This window comes from Mesocricetus auratus, unplaced genomic scaffold, assembly GCF_017639785.1.
Source record: "Mesocricetus auratus isolate SY011 unplaced genomic scaffold, BCM_Maur_2.0 Super-Scaffold_100028, whole genome shotgun sequence".
NCBI lineage: Eukaryota > Metazoa > Chordata > Mammalia > Rodentia > Cricetidae > Mesocricetus > Mesocricetus auratus.
The window spans coordinates 20164908-20187131 of NW_024429209.1; the positions used below are offsets into that span (position 1 = coordinate 20164908).

The 22224-nt window shown below is 52.7% G+C and overlaps 1 protein-coding gene across 1 annotated transcript in view; it reads left to right on the top strand.

Annotated features, from left to right (window-relative positions):
• Vapb (VAMP associated protein B and C) overlaps nucleotides 1–19755 on the top strand; it is a 37543-nt gene extending 17788 nt beyond the window's left edge. The window contains exons 2-6 of the mRNA XM_005074476.4: nucleotides 1489–1641; nucleotides 11330–11433; nucleotides 14456–14536; nucleotides 16150–16326; nucleotides 18377–19755. Coding sequence (XP_005074533.1) covers nucleotides 1489–1641; nucleotides 11330–11433; nucleotides 14456–14536; nucleotides 16150–16326; nucleotides 18377–18535 — 674 coding nt within the window. The 3' untranslated portion in view covers nucleotides 18536–19755. The remainder of the gene's footprint in view (nucleotides 1–1488; nucleotides 1642–11329; nucleotides 11434–14455; nucleotides 14537–16149; nucleotides 16327–18376) is intronic.
• Nucleotides 19756–22224: the final 2469 nt, after the last annotated feature.

A 22224-nucleotide genomic window follows, 5' to 3' on the forward strand; every position in this document is an offset into this window, starting at 1 on the left:
GACAGGTGACCTGTGTGAAGGGAGCAGAGCCCAGTAGCCACGTCGGAGGCTGTCAGGGACAGTGTGTTTTGCACAGTGAGGTTCAGCGGGTACCAACTGTCTGGGGCCCCTCACAGACAAGATTGTGCACTAGCAAATGTGAAAATGGTCTTCTGCTCAGAGTCCCCCATGTGCACATGTACCCCCTGGGACAGACTGGTGCTTTCTAAAGCTGCACTGGCTGCAGTAGGCTTGGCTCTGTGCTCTAGCCCCTCCCCCTCAGTCCACCATTTGTGTCTCTTTCACACCCTGAGTACCTCAGGAAGCCAGACTAAGGCACTCGCATTTCTGGAGATAATCTGTGAGTAGTTTTCTTCTTGGTGTGTGTGTGTCCTGAGACCTTTACTGTGCCCAGGCACGGTGCGGGGAACAGATGGACAAAGGATAACCCTGCCCTCAGCAGCAGAGGACGCATTTCAGAGCATATCTCTGAGAGTCTGTTGGGGCCTCTGACATGTGACAGGTGAGCCAGTGGAGACTCTTTGTAACCACGGAAACGCACCCCTCCCCGCTTCCTTATGGATGTGAGGGTAGCACTGAATAGCCCGCCTGTAGGAAACAGAGGTCTGGCACTCCTGGGGAACCTGGGTAAACTTGAAATGGATCTAGGGCTGGGGATGCAGCTCAGAGCCTGCGCAGCACAGGTCCGGGTTTGCCCGGTAGCAACACACAGACACCAGCACGTGACGAGGGGGTCTTGCAGTCCCTCCCTGACCTGACCCCCTCGTAAGCCAGTGATCAGGTGTCCACCGCTGAGCCAGTGGGAAACACTTGTGCAGGAAGAATGTACCATGCATGTTGCTGCTAAGTCTAGATGGTTGCAGGAGCTCCCACGTGGTTAATATTAGTTACCTTAGGCACAGATGAAGCTTATTAACTTCTCTTTATACATCTTTCATTGTTTGGTTTGTTTTAAGAAGCATCTTTTACTTTTTTAATTAAAAAATCTAATAAGGTAGGAAATGAATAAGTAATAGTAATAAACAATAACCCAGAGCTTCTCAGGAGCCCAGTGCTTAGAGCTGCTAGCAGGGCTCGTCTGGGTGAGGCCAGCTGTCCTTGCAGCACATTGTGAGGGGTTTTCCTCTCTACAGAGCCCTGCTCGCCAGAGGCCTCCTGGTGCGCTCCGCTCTTGGCGGCCGCTGGGGACCCATGCCTGGTGCTTCGTGTAGTGTCTGCCAGACCCCACGGGGGTTTTGTGGAAGCGAACATTGAGCACAGGCCCCTGTCGCTGCATTTGGAGCATCTGGGTCTAGATCCCCTCATTCACATAGGTCACAGGAGTCTCCTGAGCTGTGTTCTCTCCCACACTACAGCGGCAGCGGCACCCATAGTGCGTGATGGCCCTCGCCTCCTCCCGCACCCTGTCTGTTATCCCCGCCACCAGACCAGTCTGTCTCCTACACGTCCCTCACAGGACCCCAGTCAGCTGTCCGTCTGTCCACACAGGTCCCTTCACTGATGTCGTCACCACCAGCCTAAAGCTTGGCAACCCGACAGACAGAAACGTGTGCTTTAAAGTGAAGACCACAGCACCGCGCAGGTACTGCGTGCGGCCTAACAGCGGGGTCATTGATGCCGGGGCCTCTCTCAATGTGTCTGGTAAGTGCTGGCTCAGGGGGCCACGGGTGGGTTCCAGAGGTCCCCGTGCCTCAGGCTTTGTCAGAGCAGGTGTGTTCAGGACAGTGCAGGAGGTCGCAGACTTCCTCCACCGCTCCCATCCCACTCTGGGTGAAGGCTTGGTTGACACCACCTCCGGCTCTCCGTAACCCACGTCTGTTTGTTTTAATGTTTGCAGTGCCTACGCCTTAGAGGCGGAGCAGAGTCAAAGCGGTGGCCGTAGACCTGCCTTGAGTTGCTCCTGGAGGCTAAATCTGCATTTTGACAATAAGTAGAAAGGAACTAAGTAAACTTAATTTTACTTTGTGGGAGAATACAAGATAGGAGTTATTTTCTTTATGCTAAAGGATTTCCGACGGTGCTCATGTCTAGTATTGGAGGTGCACTCTATCTGCTGAAGGATATAGTCATGGCTGTGGGCCCTGTGTGTTCTGATGCCCCCCCACCCCAATCAGGGCACATATTTTCCAAAGCCCAGCTTCTGGAAAGAGGCTGATGAAGTGCCCAAATTGAGAGCTGCTTTTCAGAATTGAGGTGTGAGCTATAGAGTTTAGACTAGAGAATGGTGGGTTTGCAGCTCATTAGAACCGGTGATGCTCAGAGGGCTATGGGGGAGGATGTGCCCTTTAGACACCATGACTCAGTGTCCCCAGCTTCAGCATCGATAGAGGCCACTTCTCTCTCATTGGAAGCGGGCACCTGTCTGGCTTTTTCCGTGATAGGTTTTGATTGTGATGCGTTTGGGTATTCATTTGACACCTAAGAGAAAATGACTCACCTCTTTGGAAAGATACAAGGTGTTTCATTATCTCGGACTCTGATTCCTCGCCTCCGTAGGTGCCTCTCATCATAGAGCGCCCACCCCCGGCTCCCCTGCGTGTTCCCCTTTGAGTGTGCAGGGCCTGGTCTGGACTCCTGAGTCAGATCTTCGGTCAGGAGCAGTTAGCTGGCAGCCAGCGCTGGTGGAAGGGTTCCCACTGCAGAGCTTACACACTGCCATCATCTGCACTGTGCGGGGTGCAGTGGCGTGTCCATCCCCTGTCCATTCCCTGTCCTGAAGCTGCTCTGCGGCAGAGCCAGTGCTCTGAGACTGGTGTGCTAGCAGGAGGGAATGGTCAGGGTGTGATCTCTGCTTCCTCCATGTGTCTTAACATTTTGCTGAGATCAGCGCAGCTGGATTCTTGTGTCCTGTCCCTGTTTTGTGTGCTGCCAGAGGGCCTTGTGTCGGTGAGCTGTCTAAACCCTGTCCCTTTCTTTACCTCCATCCCATAATTTCCTTATCCATAACACAGCTTAGAAAATTTTGAGTTTATCAGTAGATGAAAATCGCCAATTTTCATAGGAAAACAGCAGCCTGGTTTTCTGAGTAAAGTAACCTCAGCAGATAGGTAGTGTAGGCGTGCCTGCTGATGTTATAGGTGTGCGTGCCTTTCACCAGGAGCAAGTCCTTCCCAGTCTCGGGAGTGTTCTGAGAGTCCTCAGGTTCCTCAGGGAAGGCTGCTTTTGTTGCTGTGTCTTCCTCTGCAGATCAGGAAGTAAGAAACCGGCATGGATGTGACCCTTCCCTGTCACGTGCCTGCCAAGTGCTATGCTGCTGCCTCACCAGGTCAGGGGTGGCTGCTGGAGCACGAATCTGAGATGTGACCCATCGTAGGGGGTGGGAGAACAGGAGGATTGGTTGAATAAGGAGACATTTGCAGCTTTCCCCTGTGAGATAGGGTGGCCCATGACAGAAGTTTCTGTGGAAACCCTGCTGTCTGTCCTTGGTGGTGGCCTGAGGGCCAGGAAAGCCATACAGTCCGTGCTGTCTGTGCAAATGTCACACTTTAGACATGCACATCTTAGGTTCTGGGTGTGCAAATGTCACACTTGAGACCTACATGTCTTAGGTTCTGTATGTACAAATGTCACACTTTAGAATGCATGTCTTGGGTTTTGGGTGTGCACATGTCACACTTTAGACATGCACACCTTAGGTTCTGGGTGTGCAAATGTCACACTTTAGACACGTACACCTTAGATTCTGGGTGTGCACATGTCACACTTTAGAATGTATGTCTTAGGTTCTGGGTGTGCACATGTCACACTTTAGACCTACATGTCTTAGGTTCTGTATGTACAAATGTCACACTTTAGAATGCATGTCTTGGGTTTTGGGTGTGCACATGTCACACTTTAGACATGCACACCTTAGGTTCTGGGTGTGCAAATGTCACACTTTAGACACGTACACCTTAGATTCTGGGTGTGCACATGTCACACTTTAGAATGCATGTCTTGGGTTTTGGGTGTGCACATGTCACACTTTAGAATGTATGTCTTAGGTTCTGGGTGTGCACATGTCACACTTTAGAATGCATGTCTTGGGTTCTGGGTGTGCACATGTCACACTTTAGAATGCATGTCTTGGGTTTTGGGTGTGCACATGTCACACTTGAGACACCCATACCTTAGGTTACGGATGCACATCTTGGGTGGAGAAGCACTGTTCTGGTCCAGGCCTGGGTCCTTGAGGAGAACTGGGGTTTCAGCATGGTGAGTGAGTCCCGAGAGAAGGCAGGTCCGCGGGCAGACCGCTGTCCTCAGTGTGCTCTCGCCTGCTTGTTGCCTCACATGGTCTGTCCTTGTGCCTGTGACTGACATTTGTCAGCCTGGTCTCCTCTGTACACACCGGTGTTGCCCCTGTAAGTGTGAAACCAGCCAGGCTTGGGTGGAGACGAATTGTACATTATTCGCATTGCCTTAAGAAAGCAAGGAATTCTCTGCATTTCATGCGCGTGTGGCCCTCCTGAATTCTTATAAAACACACGTTTATGAGTGAATTTTCACCTGCAGTTTACAAAATGGTGACCATCAAATGAACTTAAACCTGCCACCATGGTCCTACCTAGCACCCAGAACGTCACAGGACATCTGGAAAGGACACGGCTAGTGTACCCCTCCCTTTCTTAAGACCCTTGGGAGGCCCTAGTTATTAGAGGAGGCTATAAATCATCCTGTAAAAAAGGGGGGAGGGATGGGGAGGAGAGGAGCAGAGAGAGAGAGTGAGTTGGAGGGGTGGGGGTGGTGATGGTAGGGCTGGGACTTAACAGGTTTTACATCTTGCATCTTGGCTGCGACAGGCATGGGCAGTGGTCCCCAGGCACACCCTGTGCTGCCGTGCTTGCCTTCCCAATGAACCTGACGTTCAAGGGACCTTACGTCATGCTTCAGAAGCTCGGGCCCTGACCTGCCACATTGCTCTCTCCAGAGCACAGTGAACCCACGTGCATGAGGTTCCTTCCCTTAGCCGGGGCAGCCGAGTCACAGTTGGGCAGAGGCGTAGCCCCCAAGGTTCTGTGTTCAGGGAGTGTGCCACGTGGACATCGCCATAGAGGTGCCCTGGAGCTTCCTTTGTCTCCACGCCTGTGGAACTCCGCAGTCTGCTTGCAGTGATGTGCAGCACGGCTGGCGGCCACTCCCGGAGTGCCTGAGTTTGAACATGCGTTCCTGGTGAACCCTGACCCTGTGGTCTGGGCTTGCACACGTGACCCTGTACCTTGGCAGCCCAGGCATGTGGAGATGGGCTTGCTAGAGGGGGATTGAGTTGTTCCCAGAGACTGTAGGCACAGGGAGGGCAGGGCCTTTGCCTTCATCACCAGTCTGGAGCCCGTGGGAGAGGCCCCTTCTAGCTTTACAGAACTATCTATCTCTCAAGCTGTATGGTAGGGAAATATTTTTAACGTGTGTGATTTCTGAAGATGTCTTTGTGGAAGGCTGTTAGCGGTGGCAGATTTTGTTTTTAATGCTGCAGTTTAGTAATGAGGGACTTTTCCATTAATATTCCAAACCGTGTTTGCCAGCACGTTCAGCAGGTGAAGTGGTAGAATTATGAGCCCATCAAAAATACTTAGGCTTGCTGTAATACGACGTTAAGTTTAGTATTTGTATAACCTCTGTGAATTCTAATCCCACAAAGTGGTGAGAGCTCTCATTTGCAGCTCAGTTACCCCCTTGCCCGCCCCTGTGCCAAGTGCGTTACACAGGCAGAGCGTCCATGGCGGGTGTGGATAGAGTCACTACGGACGCCAGCCTTTAGGTACAGACTCTCTTTACTCAGTGTACCCTGGGGTTGAAGGTGGGTTAGAGCCAAACATAGGTCTCCCAGTGTCTGAGTCTGTATTCTAAACTGAAATCCAGAGCCAGAGGGGCAGCGTAGATTTCTGACAGCCCCTTCAGGACTCTTTAATCCCATTGAAACCATAAAGTTCTTCCAGTAACGGAACGGACATCAGCATCTCCTGGGTTGGAGACATTGGTCAATTAATGTAATTGGGTAGTATTGGAATTGATTATTAAGCCGTTTAAGATGGTCCTGGCTTGGGTGGATATTGCTGTTTACTGGCATTGGACTAGCCAGCTGTGGGCTGCAGCGTTTGGGCGCTGAGCCTCGGGGGGAAAAGGTGCGCCCAGCCTGCTGACAAAGGAGCCTGCTGCACAGGAGAGGCTGCCATGGGGCTTTACCTTGGACCCATCTTTGCTCCATAAGGCTCTGATAAGTGTGACTTTTAATGAGAAGTCTTCTCTACGCTGAAATAGGAACAGCCTACACTGCTGCTTAAGATAAATCCCTAATCTTTTCACCAGATTAGGTTATGGCCTAAAAAATTTTACCAATAAAATTCAGCTTAATTGGGCTTAAAACCTTTTGAAGGTTTCTATAGGATGCAGGTTTCTTAGGAAGACTGTCCCCATCTTTATGGATGTGATCAAAGGGGTAGGACCCAGAACACTGGGCAGGGGATACTCAGCTGGTGGGTACCTTTTCCCGATGCAAGGTGATTCAGGAGTGCAGTGTAAATGCTTCACCAGTCTGGTCCTTCCGGGGATGCCTTTGCTCCCCTCGAAGCCCCACCCTGCTCTTTGTAACCTCACGACTCCATTCTGGTCTCTAGCTCATTGCAGAAGGCAGGGCAGAGACTTGAGAGACAGCCTTGGACAAGGAGGTATCAAGAGTACCTGTAGAGTGGTCGTGAGCGCGCAGAGAGCAGGTCAAAGAGACGTGTTTCAGATGGTCAGCCCGCAGAGGTTAGGCGCACAGGTCTTATTGGAGAGGCCATGTAGGTGACGGGTATACAGTTACACTGGGAGGCCTAAAGCCTGTGTCCTGCTGTTAGTTACAGCACAGGAAGGCCGCTGAGAAAGCCTTCATAATAATGAGGGGTGAGTGAGCCTTGGTGTGGCCCAAACAGCCTGCTGCATACCTCCTTTCTGTTGGTCCTGAAGAAAGGGTGGCGTGTGCCCTGCGGAGCAGGCTGGCAGGTGCTTGCTCCCTGAGCCGAGAGGCCCATGGGGGATGCAGAGTTAGATCGGCAGCACTCTTATAAGCAGGAGAAATTAATTTTCCACCTGCTAGACTTGGGTAGTAGAGGCGCAGGAAAAGGAGTCGCAGGTCAGCGTTCTGAGAGCCCTGAAGGAGACGATGGACATACTCATGGTGAGGGCTCGGGTCAGCCGCAGTGTCCGCTCCTGTGTTTCAGGCTGGAGTCCCAACTGTTGACAGCCCCACCTGCCCGTCCCTTCAGCTGACGGGAGCCTCGTGTCTGTCTTGGTTCTTTAAAGCAGAGCAGTGGCGCCCTCAGTGATCCCCTAGATGCAGTGTGGTAGCTAAACCTTGGTCTTCTGACGAGCCAGCAGACTGTGAAAGGAGGGAGCAGGCATCAAGAAGAGACAGGAGGAAGGGAGAGCAGGGAAGAGAGCCTGTTGGGTGAGGGCAGGGCCGTCTCTTCCTTTGAGCGCTTCTATTTACTTATTATTATTAATACTACTGTTGGTGTTATTTTGGGGTTTTCAGGACAAAGCTTCTCTCGTGTAGCTCTGGCTGTCCTGGAACTGGCCCTGTGGACCGGGTTGGTCTTGGGTCTTGAACTCAGTTGCTCTGCCTCCCAGTTACTGGGACGAAAGGCGTGTGTGACCACCGCTGAGCTCCCTCAAACGTTTCTAAAGGGAGTGTGTTGTAGGGTGCTTTGAAGTTAGGGGGGACGAGGGTTCACACCACCAGCCGGTGGGAGCGCATGATCGCCTGAGTAGGCTCCACAGACATTCAGTCCTTGGCTCACTGAAACTAGGGGAGGCAGTGGGCAAGCAGGTGCACATGGGGTTTGTAGAAAGTGGCTTTGGTGAGTGAGGGTCCCTTGGCAGGGACACAGGCATGATGCTTTCCAACCATGCCGTGGCTTTCGGAAAAGAGTACAGCCCAGTTCTCCAGGGACAGGTTCTCAGCGGGACCCCCTCCAGCAGATTCTCTTTGATTGGCTCCTTTGCAATTCTGGTACATGCCAAAAGTGGCTGACCTTCCTTCGAAGGGCATCTAGGATATAAGTATGGTGAGGGGCACCACAGGACTGAGGGTAGGTTTTGGGAATGGTGGAGAACATGGTATAGGACATGAAGCTCGATGCATGCCTGCTGGTCCAGAACCTGCAGAAAGACAGCCCAGGGGTATGAGGGAGGTACTGACGGGCTGGCCGTCCTCTGCTTGGGCAGTAGCTGCTGTTACAGGTGGCTGTGATCTGAGTGCTGTGGGGGGCTTGTGGCGTGCCTTCCTGGGTCTAGAAGGGACTAGTGCACAGGCTAATCCAGTGGGAAAGAGACAGGGAGAAAGTTGGCAGAGCCTTTGGTTGGGAGGAAGAGAGAGAGTGAGTGAGTGAATGAGTGTGAATGAGTGAGTGAGTGAGTGAATGAGTGAGTGAGTGAATGAGTGAGTGAATGAGTGAGTGAATGAGTGAATGAGTGAGTGAATGAGTGAGTGATGAGTGAGTGAATGAGTGAGTGAGTGAATGAGTGAGTGAGTGAATGAGTGAGTGAGTGAGCGAGTGAGTGTGTGAGCTGACCATGGATGGAGACGTTTCCAGATGGGAACTGTCGCTGAGCAGGGTTGCTCTCTAGACTCCCCATTCGCCCCTCTCGCCGTGGTGCGGATGAGAATGGTCTGCGTTTGTCTAGTGCCCGGAAGTGGCTTTTGTGCCCCTTTGGTTGGGTAGCCATTTTCCAAGCCAGTGTGTGTTCTCAGCTGCGTGTTTTCTTCCTTTGAAGGAAGTCTGGCCTGATCGATGGTGCTTCCTGACCTGAAGTTCTTCACCAGGGCCCCTCTTTTGTGTCTAATGCAGCAGGCTCTGTGTCAGGAGCTCGGTGTGGGTGAGGGGTGACTGCGCCCAGGTCGTCTCCTGGTAACAGGCTTCTTTAGTGTTCTGTCAGCAGATGCGTTCTGAAAGGAGGGACGGTTCACTCAGGGTTTTATCATCAGTGTCTCTGGTATTTAAATGAAATAAATTAAGTTAATGGGAAGCTCTTTTATAGCCTGTCATGGAAAAAGTACATAATTTGTGCCACACTTTGCAATGAACTAGCGCTGACCACCATTTATTCCGTCATGTTCTCATAAAGTGTCAGCTGAAACTGAATTTGACGTGTGAGACGGTGGCAGCTGAGGGACAGGAACTCGGCCGAGTACGTGAGGGGCTGTGTGAAGCAGGTGTGCCGCGGGTGTGTGGAGTGCCGTGCGCACAAAGGACAGCCGTCGGGAGGCAGGCAGCTGCTTCTCCACTGGTTCCTGCAGTGGAGGAGGGCCAGGCCCCCACGTTATGCCCAGAGCTTCCCAGACGACCCCCTCCCAGAGGCCATGGCCCCCATTCCTGCCCGGGGTGGGTTCTCTGGTCAGCCCCACCAGGGCCCTGGACACACAGAGGTGTGATTGGCCGCCACTAGCCCCTGCCCTGTGTGTCCTGCCCATCAGGTGACTCTTTCAGGTCTCCGCCGGGGCCGAGCAGGTGGGGTGCCATAGCCAGGAGTGGGGCTGGTGATGGCTGTGTGTGCTTGCTCAGAGGAGAAGGGACCTCCATCCGCAGTGCTGGCTTTAGGTTCCAGCGTGGCAAAGCCAGCTCTTCGCTCTTTCCATTGTCTCAAGAATCGCCGTCTCTGGGCAGGGCCAGGAAGGCAGTGGGCACGGTGGGTCCTCGTGCGTGTGGTCTCTGAACTTGTGTTACTGACAGTTGAAGACCCCAAGAGGGTGGGTCTTTGTGAGCTGTAGTGATATTTATTGCAGTACAAATTCAAAAATGACTAATTTCTTTAAAAATTACGATCCAGCAATTACATGTTTGCGGTAATATTTTTTTTATGGAAGTAGCTATTCTCCAGAAATTAGAAGGCTCGGATTGTTGACAGCTCCTGCAGAATTGACATCTTAATAGACTAAATTCTCATGTCTGCCTCACTCAGCGTGTTGTAGTGCTGTGTTGGTGGATGTGTCACCCAGACAGGAAGTTAATAGAGTCTTTGGATAGCTCTGTGGCAGACAAGTAGGGTTTCTTTGTTTCATTTCATTTTCTTCTGTGCCAGGGTTGACCCAGGCTTTGCACATGCCCCGTAGACCAGGCTGGCCTCACATTGAGATCCACCTGCCTCTGCCTTCAGAGCACTAGGATTAAAGGCATGAGCCATCATCTATAGGCAGATTTGGGAGGAACCATAGTGTGGAACTGTGTAAGCCTAGAGTCAGAGCCACCCATAGCCTTTGCCTTCCCATCTAGAAGGTGGAGGCAGACTGTGAGGGCAGGGCTGGCGTCCCTTGATGTGTTGAGAGTAGGGACTGTGAAGGAGACCCCATTGGGTTTGAGTGTGTGAGCCTTTGTGACGTGAGGCAAGCCAGCTGCTGTTTCTAGTTTTCTCATCTGGAAGACAGACAACTGAATAGTAACCCCTCCCCAGCAGCCCTTACCACCCTCAGATTGAGTGAGGTAAGGACGGTGCTCAAGAGCGCAGCCCGGTTTCTGGCCCATGGACTATGAGGCCCACATTGACTCTCCGAGGGCTGCCCTGCTTGTGAATTTAGTTTCAGGGAAGGTCACTCAGTGTGAGGGTTATTAAAGCTGTGCAGCAAAGAGGGCATTGCAGAGCAACCCTCAGGTAACAGGGTTTGGCCTGGGTCATCTGGGAATAGGTCCAAGGGAACGAATCAGAATGGAAGACTTGGGTCCTTGGGTGAGCTTTCCTCGGGTTCTGGGTGGGGGCTGGAGCAGGAGGTGGAATTGTTTTTTCCTGCTGTGGGAAATGCAGCTTATAAGCCATCTCCAGGATTCTGTTGGCAGAATCATATTTCAGGCCTTACCTTGATGAGCTGCGTGGGGAATGGGGTGGGGAGAAGCAAAAGCCACCCTGAAACATCTTGAGTTACTGTTTCCCTTCTGGAAACATCTTGAGTTACTCTGGTTTTCTTCTGGAAACATCTTGAGTTACTCTGTTTTCCTTCTGGAAAGGGTCATTTGGCAACATTTTCCTGAAAAAAATAGGTCTTTGGCGTTTCTCCCGTTTTGTGTCTTCAGTCAGGGCAGTAGGACAGGTTGGGGCGGCTTTGTGGGAGTGCTGACCTGGGTCGTCAGGACATAGGCACCAAGTCCTCAGCACAGCCCCGAGCTCAGCCAGCACCCACCGTCAGGCTGTCGCAGGCCCAGCTTTCTGGTCTTAGCTGCTGACCTGCGGAGTCGTGGAAAGACCGTCCGTCCTGCTGGCTCATGTCCTTCCACAGGGTCCAGATGGGAGGACTGGGAAGTCCTTACTACAGAGTATGTTAGCGTGACGGACGACGGATGGCCACACTCTGACCCTCCTAATGAACTATTTTCTTTCTCAGTGATGCTACAGCCTTTCGATTATGACCCCAATGAGAAAAGTAAACACAAGTTTATGGTTCAGTCTATGTTTGCTCCGCCTGACACTTCTGACATGGAGGCAGTAGTAAGTACGAACGCTTCTTCTTCTCCCCAGCCCGCTAGGGCAGGCATGGCGGGTACAAACCTCTCCAGTGTGCATGCCTCTCCACTGTTGACGGGAGCGTGCTGCCAGGGAGGTGTGCACTCTGATCCCTGTGCGGCTTCCCTAACTTTGATGAATAGCTTTAACATTTGCGCGGCTGTTCCTTTTCTGACTCGATGAACTGCACTTGCTGCAATTCTCTGCTCTCGTGGGCCCCTCCCTCCCTCCTGCACTACAGGAGAGTGCTCCCTGACCTGTCTGCCGCCCCTCAAACCCAAAAGGGTGTGCTTGTGTTGAATACTATCCCCCTCCTTCCCAGTGACACTCCCGTGTTGCCTTCCTCTTCCGCTTGCTTCTGGTTGATAGTTACTTGGGTTCTGAGGATTGAATTCTGTTCTCGCTCACACTAAGCTGCTGCTCTGTCTCTGAGCTACACCCACAGCCGGTTCACACCCACAGCCTGGTTCACACCCGCAGCCTGGTTCACACCCGCAGCCTGGTTCACACCCGCAGCCTGGTTCACACCCACAGCCTGGTTCACACCCACAGCCTGGTTCACACCCGCAGCCTGGTTCACACCCACAGCCTGGCTCACACCCACAGCCTGGCTCACACCCACAGCCCCTTCACACCCACAGCCTGGTTCACACCCACAACCTGGTTCACACCCACAGCCCCTTCACACCCACAGCCTGGTTCACACCCACAGCCTGGTTCACACCCGCAGCCCCTTCACACCATGTTTTCTAATTGCCTCCATTTTCACCATCATTTCCCCTATATGAGTACATGTGTGACAGTGTCTCGAATCTTGGTAAAATTAAGATGCCCCTGTTTTTATAAATAAACAGTGTTTTATAGTATTGATTTTCTGGAAGAAGAGAGATTAGAGTGGCGAGTCTCCCCAAAGGTACTGCTGCCTATTGACAGCTGCCGCCCAACAGGCAGTGGTCCTCAGGATCTGGCCAACCCAGAGTGGTGATGGTATCAGGATGTGCTGTGCCAAGCTTGTCTCCTGCCCTTGTGACCACGTAGCTTTGCTTTGGGCTTGGGAAAGCAGAGCCAGCTGCCTTCTTTGGTGCCTGCAGCTTGGGGGCAGAAAGAGAAGGTTAAGTCGCACGTTGAGCCGGAGCAAGACCTTGTCATAAGACTGACCCTGGAGACGTTCCTCTGCCCTTTCACTTCCTGACTTTGTTGTGTGAGTCTGTGTAATAAAGGGAGCACGTGACAGGCACTGAAGGTGGACGTCCACAGGCCGTGCCTTTGGTCTGGCTTCTGCTGTGGCATACCGGGAGGCAGGGCAGGGCCTTGGCTGCCTGACCTGAAGCAGAGCCTTCACTAACGTTGTGGTCTGCCTTGGGCAGGTGGTGTTGATTCCTCCTGAGGTTTTAGCCACCTGTGACTTGGGAATAGAGTTTTGAGGAGAGAGTGCTCATGTCTTGACACTTCACCTGAGTAATTATGGGCAGACGCTGCCGCAGCGTAACAAAGGGGCCTTCTGTCTCTCGCAGGTTGTTTTTCTAACTGTTGTAAGTGTTTGGGCAGCACATTGAGTCGGGCACTGTGGACATGCCCCCTGAGTGAGAGCTGAGTTGTTTGGAGATGACTACCAGTTCTCCCACACCGGGTCTGACTAGTAGGAGAGAGAGCCTGTGTTGCCCTTGAGCTGACAGTGTGCAGGAAGCTGAGAGCAGGGCCTCGTCACCTTGGCCCTGATGTCCTGTGTGAGCATTTGCTACTGAGCTGCCACAGACTTCCCTGTGCTAGCTGCCTGTAGGAGGAAGGTCACTGAGTACCCCGAGCCCGGCAGAGCATGGGCGCTCTTCACTGACACAGTGCCGTATGCAGTGAGCTGGGCTTGTCAGTAGCCTACGGAGGGCTCTAAGTACTCCAGAGTGGCCCTTTCCTCAGGACCTTGGGTTTGATGGCTTTAGGGCCCAGGTCGTGCGGCTTGGAGGGGGAACCTCACCTCTCAGGTCGCCACCATAAAGCTCGGATTCAGGTTTGGGGGACAAGAATGGCCATAGTCAGGTGGTGCTACTGCTTGCTGGCTAGTCCTGTTCTTGGTGCGGTTTGATGAGCCGGCGCAGGTGCTGCGGAAGTCTGTCTGCCCTATGGCTTGTAGGCAGTTCTCAGAGACGACTTGAGTGTTCTGTGGTCCCCAGCATTAAGAGCCCCGACCTGGTCCTTGCATGATCCTCTGTGACTCACACATGGGCACACGTGCACAGAGCAGCACTGGTGTGTTTCTGGGTAGCGCACTGCTCTCAGGTGTCCCGTGAGAGCCAGGGTGCCGTCTTGTCGACCTCTTCTGCCGTGGTTGGTTAGGGTGACGGTGCTCTGGTGCCAGAGAAACTGGTTGCCCTGGCTGCTCTGCGTGGTTGAGAAGGGTGGGGGCGGGTGGCTCCCTTTCTCAGTTGTTACCTCTCTGCCTTGCTGACCTGCCATTCTCAACCCGCCCCCGTGTCTAGCGGGGGTATCAGTGAGGAGCACACCCCTCACTGGTGCGTGGGGTGGCTTGGGCGGGGCCATCCTGAGGCAGCTACACTGGGCTCTGTGGTGGATGTGCCCCACGGGTGGTTGGCAGGGGGAAGCTCAGTCCTCATCCTGCAGCTCTCCCGGGAGTGTGCGGCCTGTCCTGTGGCTTCTGGGTCCTTAAGGAGAACTGAGGTTGCTTTTGGGGAAGGGGCCACCTTTGTTCAGCCATGCCTCCTGGGCCTGGGCTGCCCGTGAAGTAGAAATGGGCAAGCTTGAGCAGGCGGCTCTAAGGAGCCAGGCAGCGAGACTGCAGGGTTTGCAAAGTGTGATAAATATTCAGGAGAGCGAATGCATTTAATCTTGTCATGTTAAAAATATTGAAGTCTCAGCAGACCTAAGTTCTTTATTTGATATACATCAGGGCTTTCTCATTAAGAGTATTTTTCTGAGATTGTCAGTTATAGGAGGAGAATTATTCTTCCAGCAGCTTGATAATACCCTGATTATTAAATTTAAATTGTTTTAGTGGAAGGAGGCAAAACCAGAAGACCTTATGGATTCAAAACTTAGATGTGTGTTTGAATTACCAGCAGAAAACGCTAAACCAGTAAGTATGCCTCCAGTTAACAGTAATCGAATGTTGCAAGCGGATAATGCTAAACCAGTAAGTATGCCTCCAGTTAACAGTAATCGAACATTGCAGGCAGATACTCATTTGCATGCCATCTCCTGTGAAACAAAGATTTAAGCTGGCAAATTATTTTCCTCCCTCTAATGTATGAAGAAAAAAATCAGCTGAAGTCAACAGATAAGCTAGTATTATAGCATCAACCTTGGCAAAGACCTGCAGAGAACGGCCAGTTGAAGTAGTTTCCCCTTGAGCAGAGTAACCTGTTGGCAGCTGCAGCCATGAATCCCAGGGAGCCTTTGCTTGGTGAAGTGGGGAGACCAAAATGGGATGGTGGGCCCTTTGTCATGGCGCTCGCTCGGAGAGGTGGCAAACTCTCAGAGCAGCCTGTCAGTGCTGTCTTCAGCACCCGCTCCCTACTCACCCGGCCCCACCCATCCCTCAGTGCCGGTCTGCCTTGAGGTGAGGCTCTCTTGGCCTCACTGCTGTTAGCGTGTGCACGCACCCCGTGCTCCATGGGGTACTGAGTATCGAGCACCCGCCGTCCCAGACCCCGCTCCCTAGACACCAGCAGTACCCCAGTTTTTCATAGGCGTTGTTGTACATCTGCCCGGCTCTGGGCCCTCACTGGGGACAGGAGACGACTTTTCAAATACTGATGTACACTTGCCTTCAGAGTAGCCAGAAAAGGTAAAATTGTGCCAAGAAGCAAAAGCCCCGCATGCATGCTCGATCTGAGGCCTGTGCAGTGACGGATGGAGCGGGCAAGGGACGCAGTGTCGCTACACAGGACTGTGAGGAGCCCCGGATGCTGTAGATTGCTGTCAGAACTGTCTGGTTTCTTCTGCCCGTCATTAGCTGCTGCCATCCTGGTTCTTTGAATATAGAGAGAGCATCATCCTGCTGTAGGAAAGTTAACTTAGAAGCGGGGAGACATGGATCGCGACCCCAGCCCCATGATAATTGGGCTCTGGCTTCCAGGGCTCTCTCTTCTGTGGAAGGTGAAGGAGGCTGGAGCTAGATGTCTGATTTTCAGGTTGCCACCCAGAACCGCAGGCCACCATTCTGAGTGCTCCTGGCCTCGCTTCCACTGCCTGGCTCATCCTCCGAGGGGGTACCATGACCCCTTTATGCAGGGGAACACAGGAGCTTGTTCCTCCTCACCCCTGCTTGTAAGGTGGTCCATGTGTAGTCCTCTCTGGGCCTCCTGCTCCCCCCACCCCCCAGCGGCCTGGGATGCTCAGCTCTCCTGCAAAGGTAATTTGCAGCTGGTAATTCCTGAGCTTGCACAATTGCAGTATGCTAATTTTTGCATGGCAGGAATTTGATCGTGCAATATGCACAGCCCTTTTTCTCCTCCTTGAAGTATTAGCTTCAGCCCAACTTCATTATTTGCCCTTATTCATAATTCCTAGGGCCTGGTAGCTTTAGATTATCAAGATACTAGATAAAGTGATACATTTAAAAAATAAATGTGACATTTTACACTGTGGATGAACGCTGCCTCATGTAGTGTGTACTGAGAACTGCTTTGCATAAAACCCTTCCTCACACAGTTGGTGACCCTTGGGCTTTCGTTTATTTCTGAACAGCATGATGTAGAAATAAATAAAATTATACCTACAAGTGCATCCAAGCCAGAAGCGCCGGCAGCTGCTAAGTCCCTGACATCGTCCCTGGACGACAGCGAGGTGAAGAAGGTGATGGAGGAGTGCAAGCGGCTGCAGGGGGAGGTGCAGAGGCTGCGGGAGGAGGGCAGGCAGCGCAAGGTAAGGCCGTGCCCGCCCGCCCGCCCGCCCGCCGCACCCCGCCCGCGCCCCGCCCTTGCTGAGCACCTGCGCTGGGCAGTGTGGGTTTGGTTTGTTTCTTTGCATTAGCTCGCTCTTGCTCCCCGGGGCACCCACCTGCAACGCTTTCTTCTGGGGCTCTTGACAGGGTGTTGGGATGGGATGTCCCTGCCCAACTGTTGTTCTCCTCCTAAGGAGCCAAACCCACCCCCACTCCCCTCTCTGCCCGCCCGCCCGTCTAAGTTGAGCCAGCTCTTTAATATGCACTGCTGGGCCCCACTGGGCCTATCCCTGCCCGTACTGTTTTTACCACAGGCGAATGAGTTTTAAAGCTCTGATGTGGGTCGGGGCAGTAGAAGCTCCTCAGGCTGCTCCTGGGGTGGTGAGAAGAAAGCTGTGTCAGCCCCATAGAGAGGGGAGGTGTGAAGGAGAGGCCAGGGCCTCGCTCAGGGCGTCTGGCCAGGCCTTGCTGGGGAGGCAGAGGCACCATCAGCCTAACAAGCCATGCTGCCGGCCAGCCATGCAGTGTGCCTGCAGTCTTGTCCACCCCAGGCCATTTCTCGGGCCTCTTTGTTGAGCATCTGGCTGGCTGCCTTCTAGCTCGAGAACTGTGGATCTGTCTGTCTTGGATGTGGGTATACCTGAACATCTGATTATAGAAGCTTTTGTTGCAGCTTGAATTTTGAGGCCTATTTGTTCTTAATCTTGATGACGCCAGCCAAGCATGTAATAGGTTTCCCCTCGTTGTCTGCTGAGGCAGCAGACGTACACAGCCCACTCGCTTAAGCCAACTCCCCTGCATCGCAGCTCTGAGGTAGACGTAGGAGGTGATACTTTGGAAGTGGCCTCGGCATCTTCCTTTGCAAAAGCTCTTCTTTGAGTGCAACTCTCCTCAGAAATAGAGCTCTGCACCATTTACAGTGATCTATAGGTCGGGGTGGCTTCTATGTAAACCCAATAAAATAAATGCTGTCTTTTGCTGTGCCCATTTTTTAAAAGTTAATCGAACGCTGCAGCTCGTTCATCACCATGCTGCGGGGCCGGCCTTGCCCATGAGCGGGATAGCTCTAAAATAATATCAGAGCCATCTCGACAGGGCGGCATGCCTTATCCTGCCAGGCATTGGCTTCTTGTTCAGTGAGATCTGCCGTGTGCCAGGCGTTGTGGGCTCAGCCATGAGAGGGCTGCCCTGGGGAGCTTCCTGTTACTGGGGCTGAGGGAGAGACGAGACAGTGATGGTTACAGCCCGTGTCCTTAGTGGGCCCACAGAGAGCTGCAGATCATGGGAAGACTGCCCTTGGCACTTGGCAGGAAGGATGGAGAGAGTCGGCTCCGTGGGAGGCCTCAGAATGGGGCCCTGGCCCTGTGTAGTCGTGGGGCCCGGGGAAGGGCACTGGAGGAGCCTGCAGGTCCTTCAGGCAGGGGAGGTGGAAGACAGACACCCCAGACCTGTCTTCGGGGTGTGGTGGGTGTGGCTGGAGCTCTCTTTGGAAGTGAGAGGCCAGGAACTATCAGAAGGAGCGAGTGGGGGCGAGTGGAGGTCCTCCCTTTGCCAGCTGTGGCAGCGGGTGACATAGTGCGTGTTTCAGTTTCCAAGGGCTATTTGATTCGGTGGTGGGCCTGGGTCTCTCGGAGCCCCGGCTACACAGGTCCCCACATAGCTGGTTGTGGTTTGTGTCTTGGGAAGTCCCTGGGATTTCAGGCAGTGATGAGGTGACTGGACTGGATGTGCTTGTAGGTTCAGACAGGGCAGACGTCAGATCTGGAGGTAGGCAGAGGTGAGGTCAAGACATAGCCAGAGAGCCCATTCTCCTACCCCCCCAAGGGCTTTTCCTGTGGTTCATGGGAAGCTGAGGGTGCACTTCAGGTTGGTGTTAAGAGAGAGAGCCGGCAGCTCTGTAGGAGAAGCGCCGAGGCCAGGAGGGCCCTGGCAGTGGCTTCTCTGCAGGCCTTCCATGTGCCTTTGCGCTGCGGCCGGGTCATGTCTGCCAAGCCATGATGCACTTCTGAAATGTGCGCTTACTCCCCCCAGGAAGAAGACGGGCTCCGGGTGCGGAAGGCGCTGCAGAGCAACAGTCCCATGGCGGCTCTGGCTGCCACCGGGAAGGAGGAAGGCCTCAGCGCCCGGCTGCTGGCTCTGGTGGTTTTATTCTTTATCGTCGGTGTCATTATAGGGAAGATTGCCTTGTAGAGGCCGCATGCGAAGGATGGCAGATTGGATTGATGGATCCACCACATCATGGGATTTAAATTTATCATAACCATGCGTAAAAAGAAATTAATGTATGATGACATCTCACAGGTCTTGCCTTTAAATACCCCTCCCCATGCACACACAAATGCACACACAAATATAGCATAATATAATGATCTTTTAGAAAGTGAAAAATTGTATAGTAAGTGGATGGGGGAGAACGGTCTGTTACTGAGGGACATCACGATTAACCACAGTGGCATAGTGTAGCTGTCACGTTAAACTGGGGTAGGCCTTGGCACATGTTCCTAGATCACCTCTCCTAAAGCACGAAGCCCTTCCTCACGCGTTGGGGCTGGTCTGTGTCAGCGGGAGTCCTGCGAGGTGGGGTGTGCTGTCCCCTCCACAGCCCTCTGCGCTGCCTCTTTCACCCAGGCAGCGTCCCCAGACCTGCTGCTCTGTCCTAGCCACCGGCTCCTCAGGCATGCAGAGCTGCAGAAGCCAAAGCATTGCATGGTGGCCACTTCTAGTGCACCCGTAGGCCATGGGGGAGACCCACAGGCTGACTGACTGACTCAACACTTAGAAATCAAGCCTGTGCTCTGTTCTCTCAAAGGGACCAAGCTCAATTACTGTTGGTTCATGCAGTGACCCTGAGCTGTCACCAGGGATGTGCAATGCCTATCGAACTTACTTAAAGTGTTTCATCTCATGCGTCCCCACCGTCACCAGGGTGTAGGCAGTGCTGCGGCCTGCACGTCACCTCACCCGTGTTGCGGAGTACCGACCAGGTGGCGCTGCTGTGGCTGCTTGTCTCCGGAGGCCCCAGGGGTGGGGAGGGTCTGAGTGAGGAGACAGCTGCCAGGAAGTGTTTTGCTGTAGGTCAGTAACAGCTGTCCTGAGGAGGGACAGCCTTTGCAGTGACAGTCAGCTCTGGTTACCCAGTCTTCTAGATTGTTCTTTCCTTACTCTCCGCTACTCCTCATCCTTGTAGAACACAGGGCATGTCTGACCTGCCCTTCTCAGGACGAATGAGTCAGGCTGCAGGAGGGTGAGGGGCACAGGTGGGGAGGGAGCGAGCCTCCGCACGCCCATCCGCTGGTAATGAAGAGTCTTGACTGTGAAGTAATTTCATGCCGTAAAAGACCAATCCAGTTCTGCTCGACTATGTAGCATCTTAAACAAAGAAATTAAAATAAAGCCCCAAATTAAGAGTTCTTTTGTCATTTTGTCACATTTGCTGTGTGTGGGATTATTGTTATTAATCATCGTTAGTATGCTATGGAAGGTTGATTTTAAAATGAGCTCTATCAGTGGGAAACACATGTTTAATGATTTGACTGTACACACATCTGTGTACACACACACACATATATTACTATTACTTTTATTATTACAGCTTTGGTTAGCTTCAGCTAGCGGTACAGAAAATAAAACTGCTGCCATCTCAGGCCTGCTGTCCTTTCTCTCCCGTGACCTTCAGTGGCAGGCCTGGGTCTGACAGGACAGGCGAGCCACACTGCTGCTGTGCCTGACTGGCCAGCCGGAGCCCTGAGACAGTTAGGGGAGTCTGAGTGCCCTGAGCATCTAGCTTCCTATCTCTTGAGTGACCCTGGGTGTTCTCGGGAAACGCCCAGAAGCCCGGGTCTCACCATCCATCAGTGAGTCTCTGGGATCCTTTCCAAGTACCCAAGGAAGGGAGGTCAGACCGAGCTGAGCAGTCTGACCTGCCACCTGACCTTCCATGGTGGACTGAGGCTTTGAGAGCAGAGTTACTCCAACAGGACCTGAGGGGGTCGTCTAGATCCATGACACGAAAGCCAGGGTCTGCACATGTTCTTAAGGGACGCCTGTGTGTGCTGGAAAAAATTCTTCAGAGGCACGGCCAGATGCCGAGATTAAAGCTTGTCCGGGAGCTGCCACTGTGTGGGCCGTGGAAGGCGATTGTTTGTGTGCGGTGAGAATGCTTTAGCTGGCCAGCGGTTGCAGACACTTTTGCTGTAGTAGCAACATGTCTCAGGATACACAGATGTTCCTCCTCTGCATTGCCCCTGGAAGCCCTTCTTTGGGGAGATTTGGAGGACTGTCTGGGCATGGCAGTTGGTGGGGCTGTAGGGAGGTTAGCAAGGCACACCTGGGAAATTCTCCGAGTCACCCATCAGTAAAGACTGCACTGGAAGAGAGGTGTTATATTAGGGCCCCTGAGGAGAGGTGTGCACATTTAGGGGTGTCTTTTCTCAAATTTTCAGAAAAAAAAAAGTAAGGCCAAATGGAGATGAGTGGCTCTCTCTGTCCCAGGAGTCTGCAGGTTCCAAGGGGGTCAAATGCTCTGGGAGGGATAAAGCTGAAGCCCGGTGGGATGGCCCTTTGTAGTTTCTGGGCCCGCTGCCCCTCCTCGCTAGGCGTCCTGGCTTTGCAAGCACCGCCACAGTGCTCACAGATGGACTCAGTAGCAGAGTCCCGTCAATTGCTATTGATTGAATTTCTAAGTTGATAATTTAAGCTTGCAGTGATACAGAGCAGCTCTTAAAGACAGCAGGCACTATTATCTGTCGGTGTGAGACCCTGGCTTTAATTTTTTTTCTCCTCCTAGTTTGCATGTTTTCCCTCTCTGGTCTTTTAAGCTGCTGGCACCAGCAGTAATAAATACTGATAAAATCAAAATTGATTTTTTTACCAGTGGACAGTTTATGCCTAGAGAGACGGCTTATACCTACATAACACAGAAAGGGGAATGAAGAGCCTCCAGTGAGCCGTGAAAACCTAACTGCTTTCAAACAAATCCTAGGAACAGCAGTGCTGTGTGAAGATAGCAGTACCCAGCCTGCAGGCTGTGTTGAGTCAGTCAGAACTGAACGCGGCGAGGGCTCAGAACTAAGTAACTCTTCAGATTAATTTGAAAACAAGCCCTGTATGTGCACGCGTGTGCTTGTGTGTGGCATGTGCGCCATGTGTAGCAGCTTGACAGTTCCCAAATGGTGCCTGTGGAGGTTTCTTGGGGTTTTTTTTTTTTTTTTTGCACACAAATCTTGGTGTTTTCAAACTCAGATTCCTTGCCAAAATGCGGTGCCATTTGTCATTTTCAGTTCCTCAAAATAACTGGCCCAAGTGCAAATCTCTGGTTATAGCTTGCTAAACCCTTATTTGTAAGGGAGAGACAGGGACACAGAGAGGTCGTTCTGTGACTTAGGTCATCCTGTGTACCGGAGTGACGTTCTGTCTCCCAGACCTCCTCCAGGACAGAGGTCAGTGGTCCTTTGCCTGTTGTGTCTCTCGGAGCCTGTCTCCTGTCACTGAGAGGAAGAGTAAAACTTTGCAAGTAACCGGAAGGCACCAGACCCATCCTAATTACACTTGGCCGTGTTGGCTGTAACTGAGAATGAGTGCCTTTCCAAGCAAGCAGAAATGCAATTGTGTTTAAAAGTCCCCCGTAGAGCACGGATGGATGAGTGCTGTTTGCAGGGCGGCCAGGCCCCCGCCATCACTCTGGGAACACAAAGGGTAGCTCTGAGATCACTGCTCCCCCAGGGTTCCCCGGCCTGATTGGATGTGGAGCTACTGAGATAGGAACCTTTGTCAACACCATCCTGGCTGCAGAGCCCCCCCCCCCAAAACCCTCACACTAGGCTCTGCCCTGCACACAGGGGTGCGGAAGCTCTAGTACCTTAAAGCTGGGCAGCCTTTTC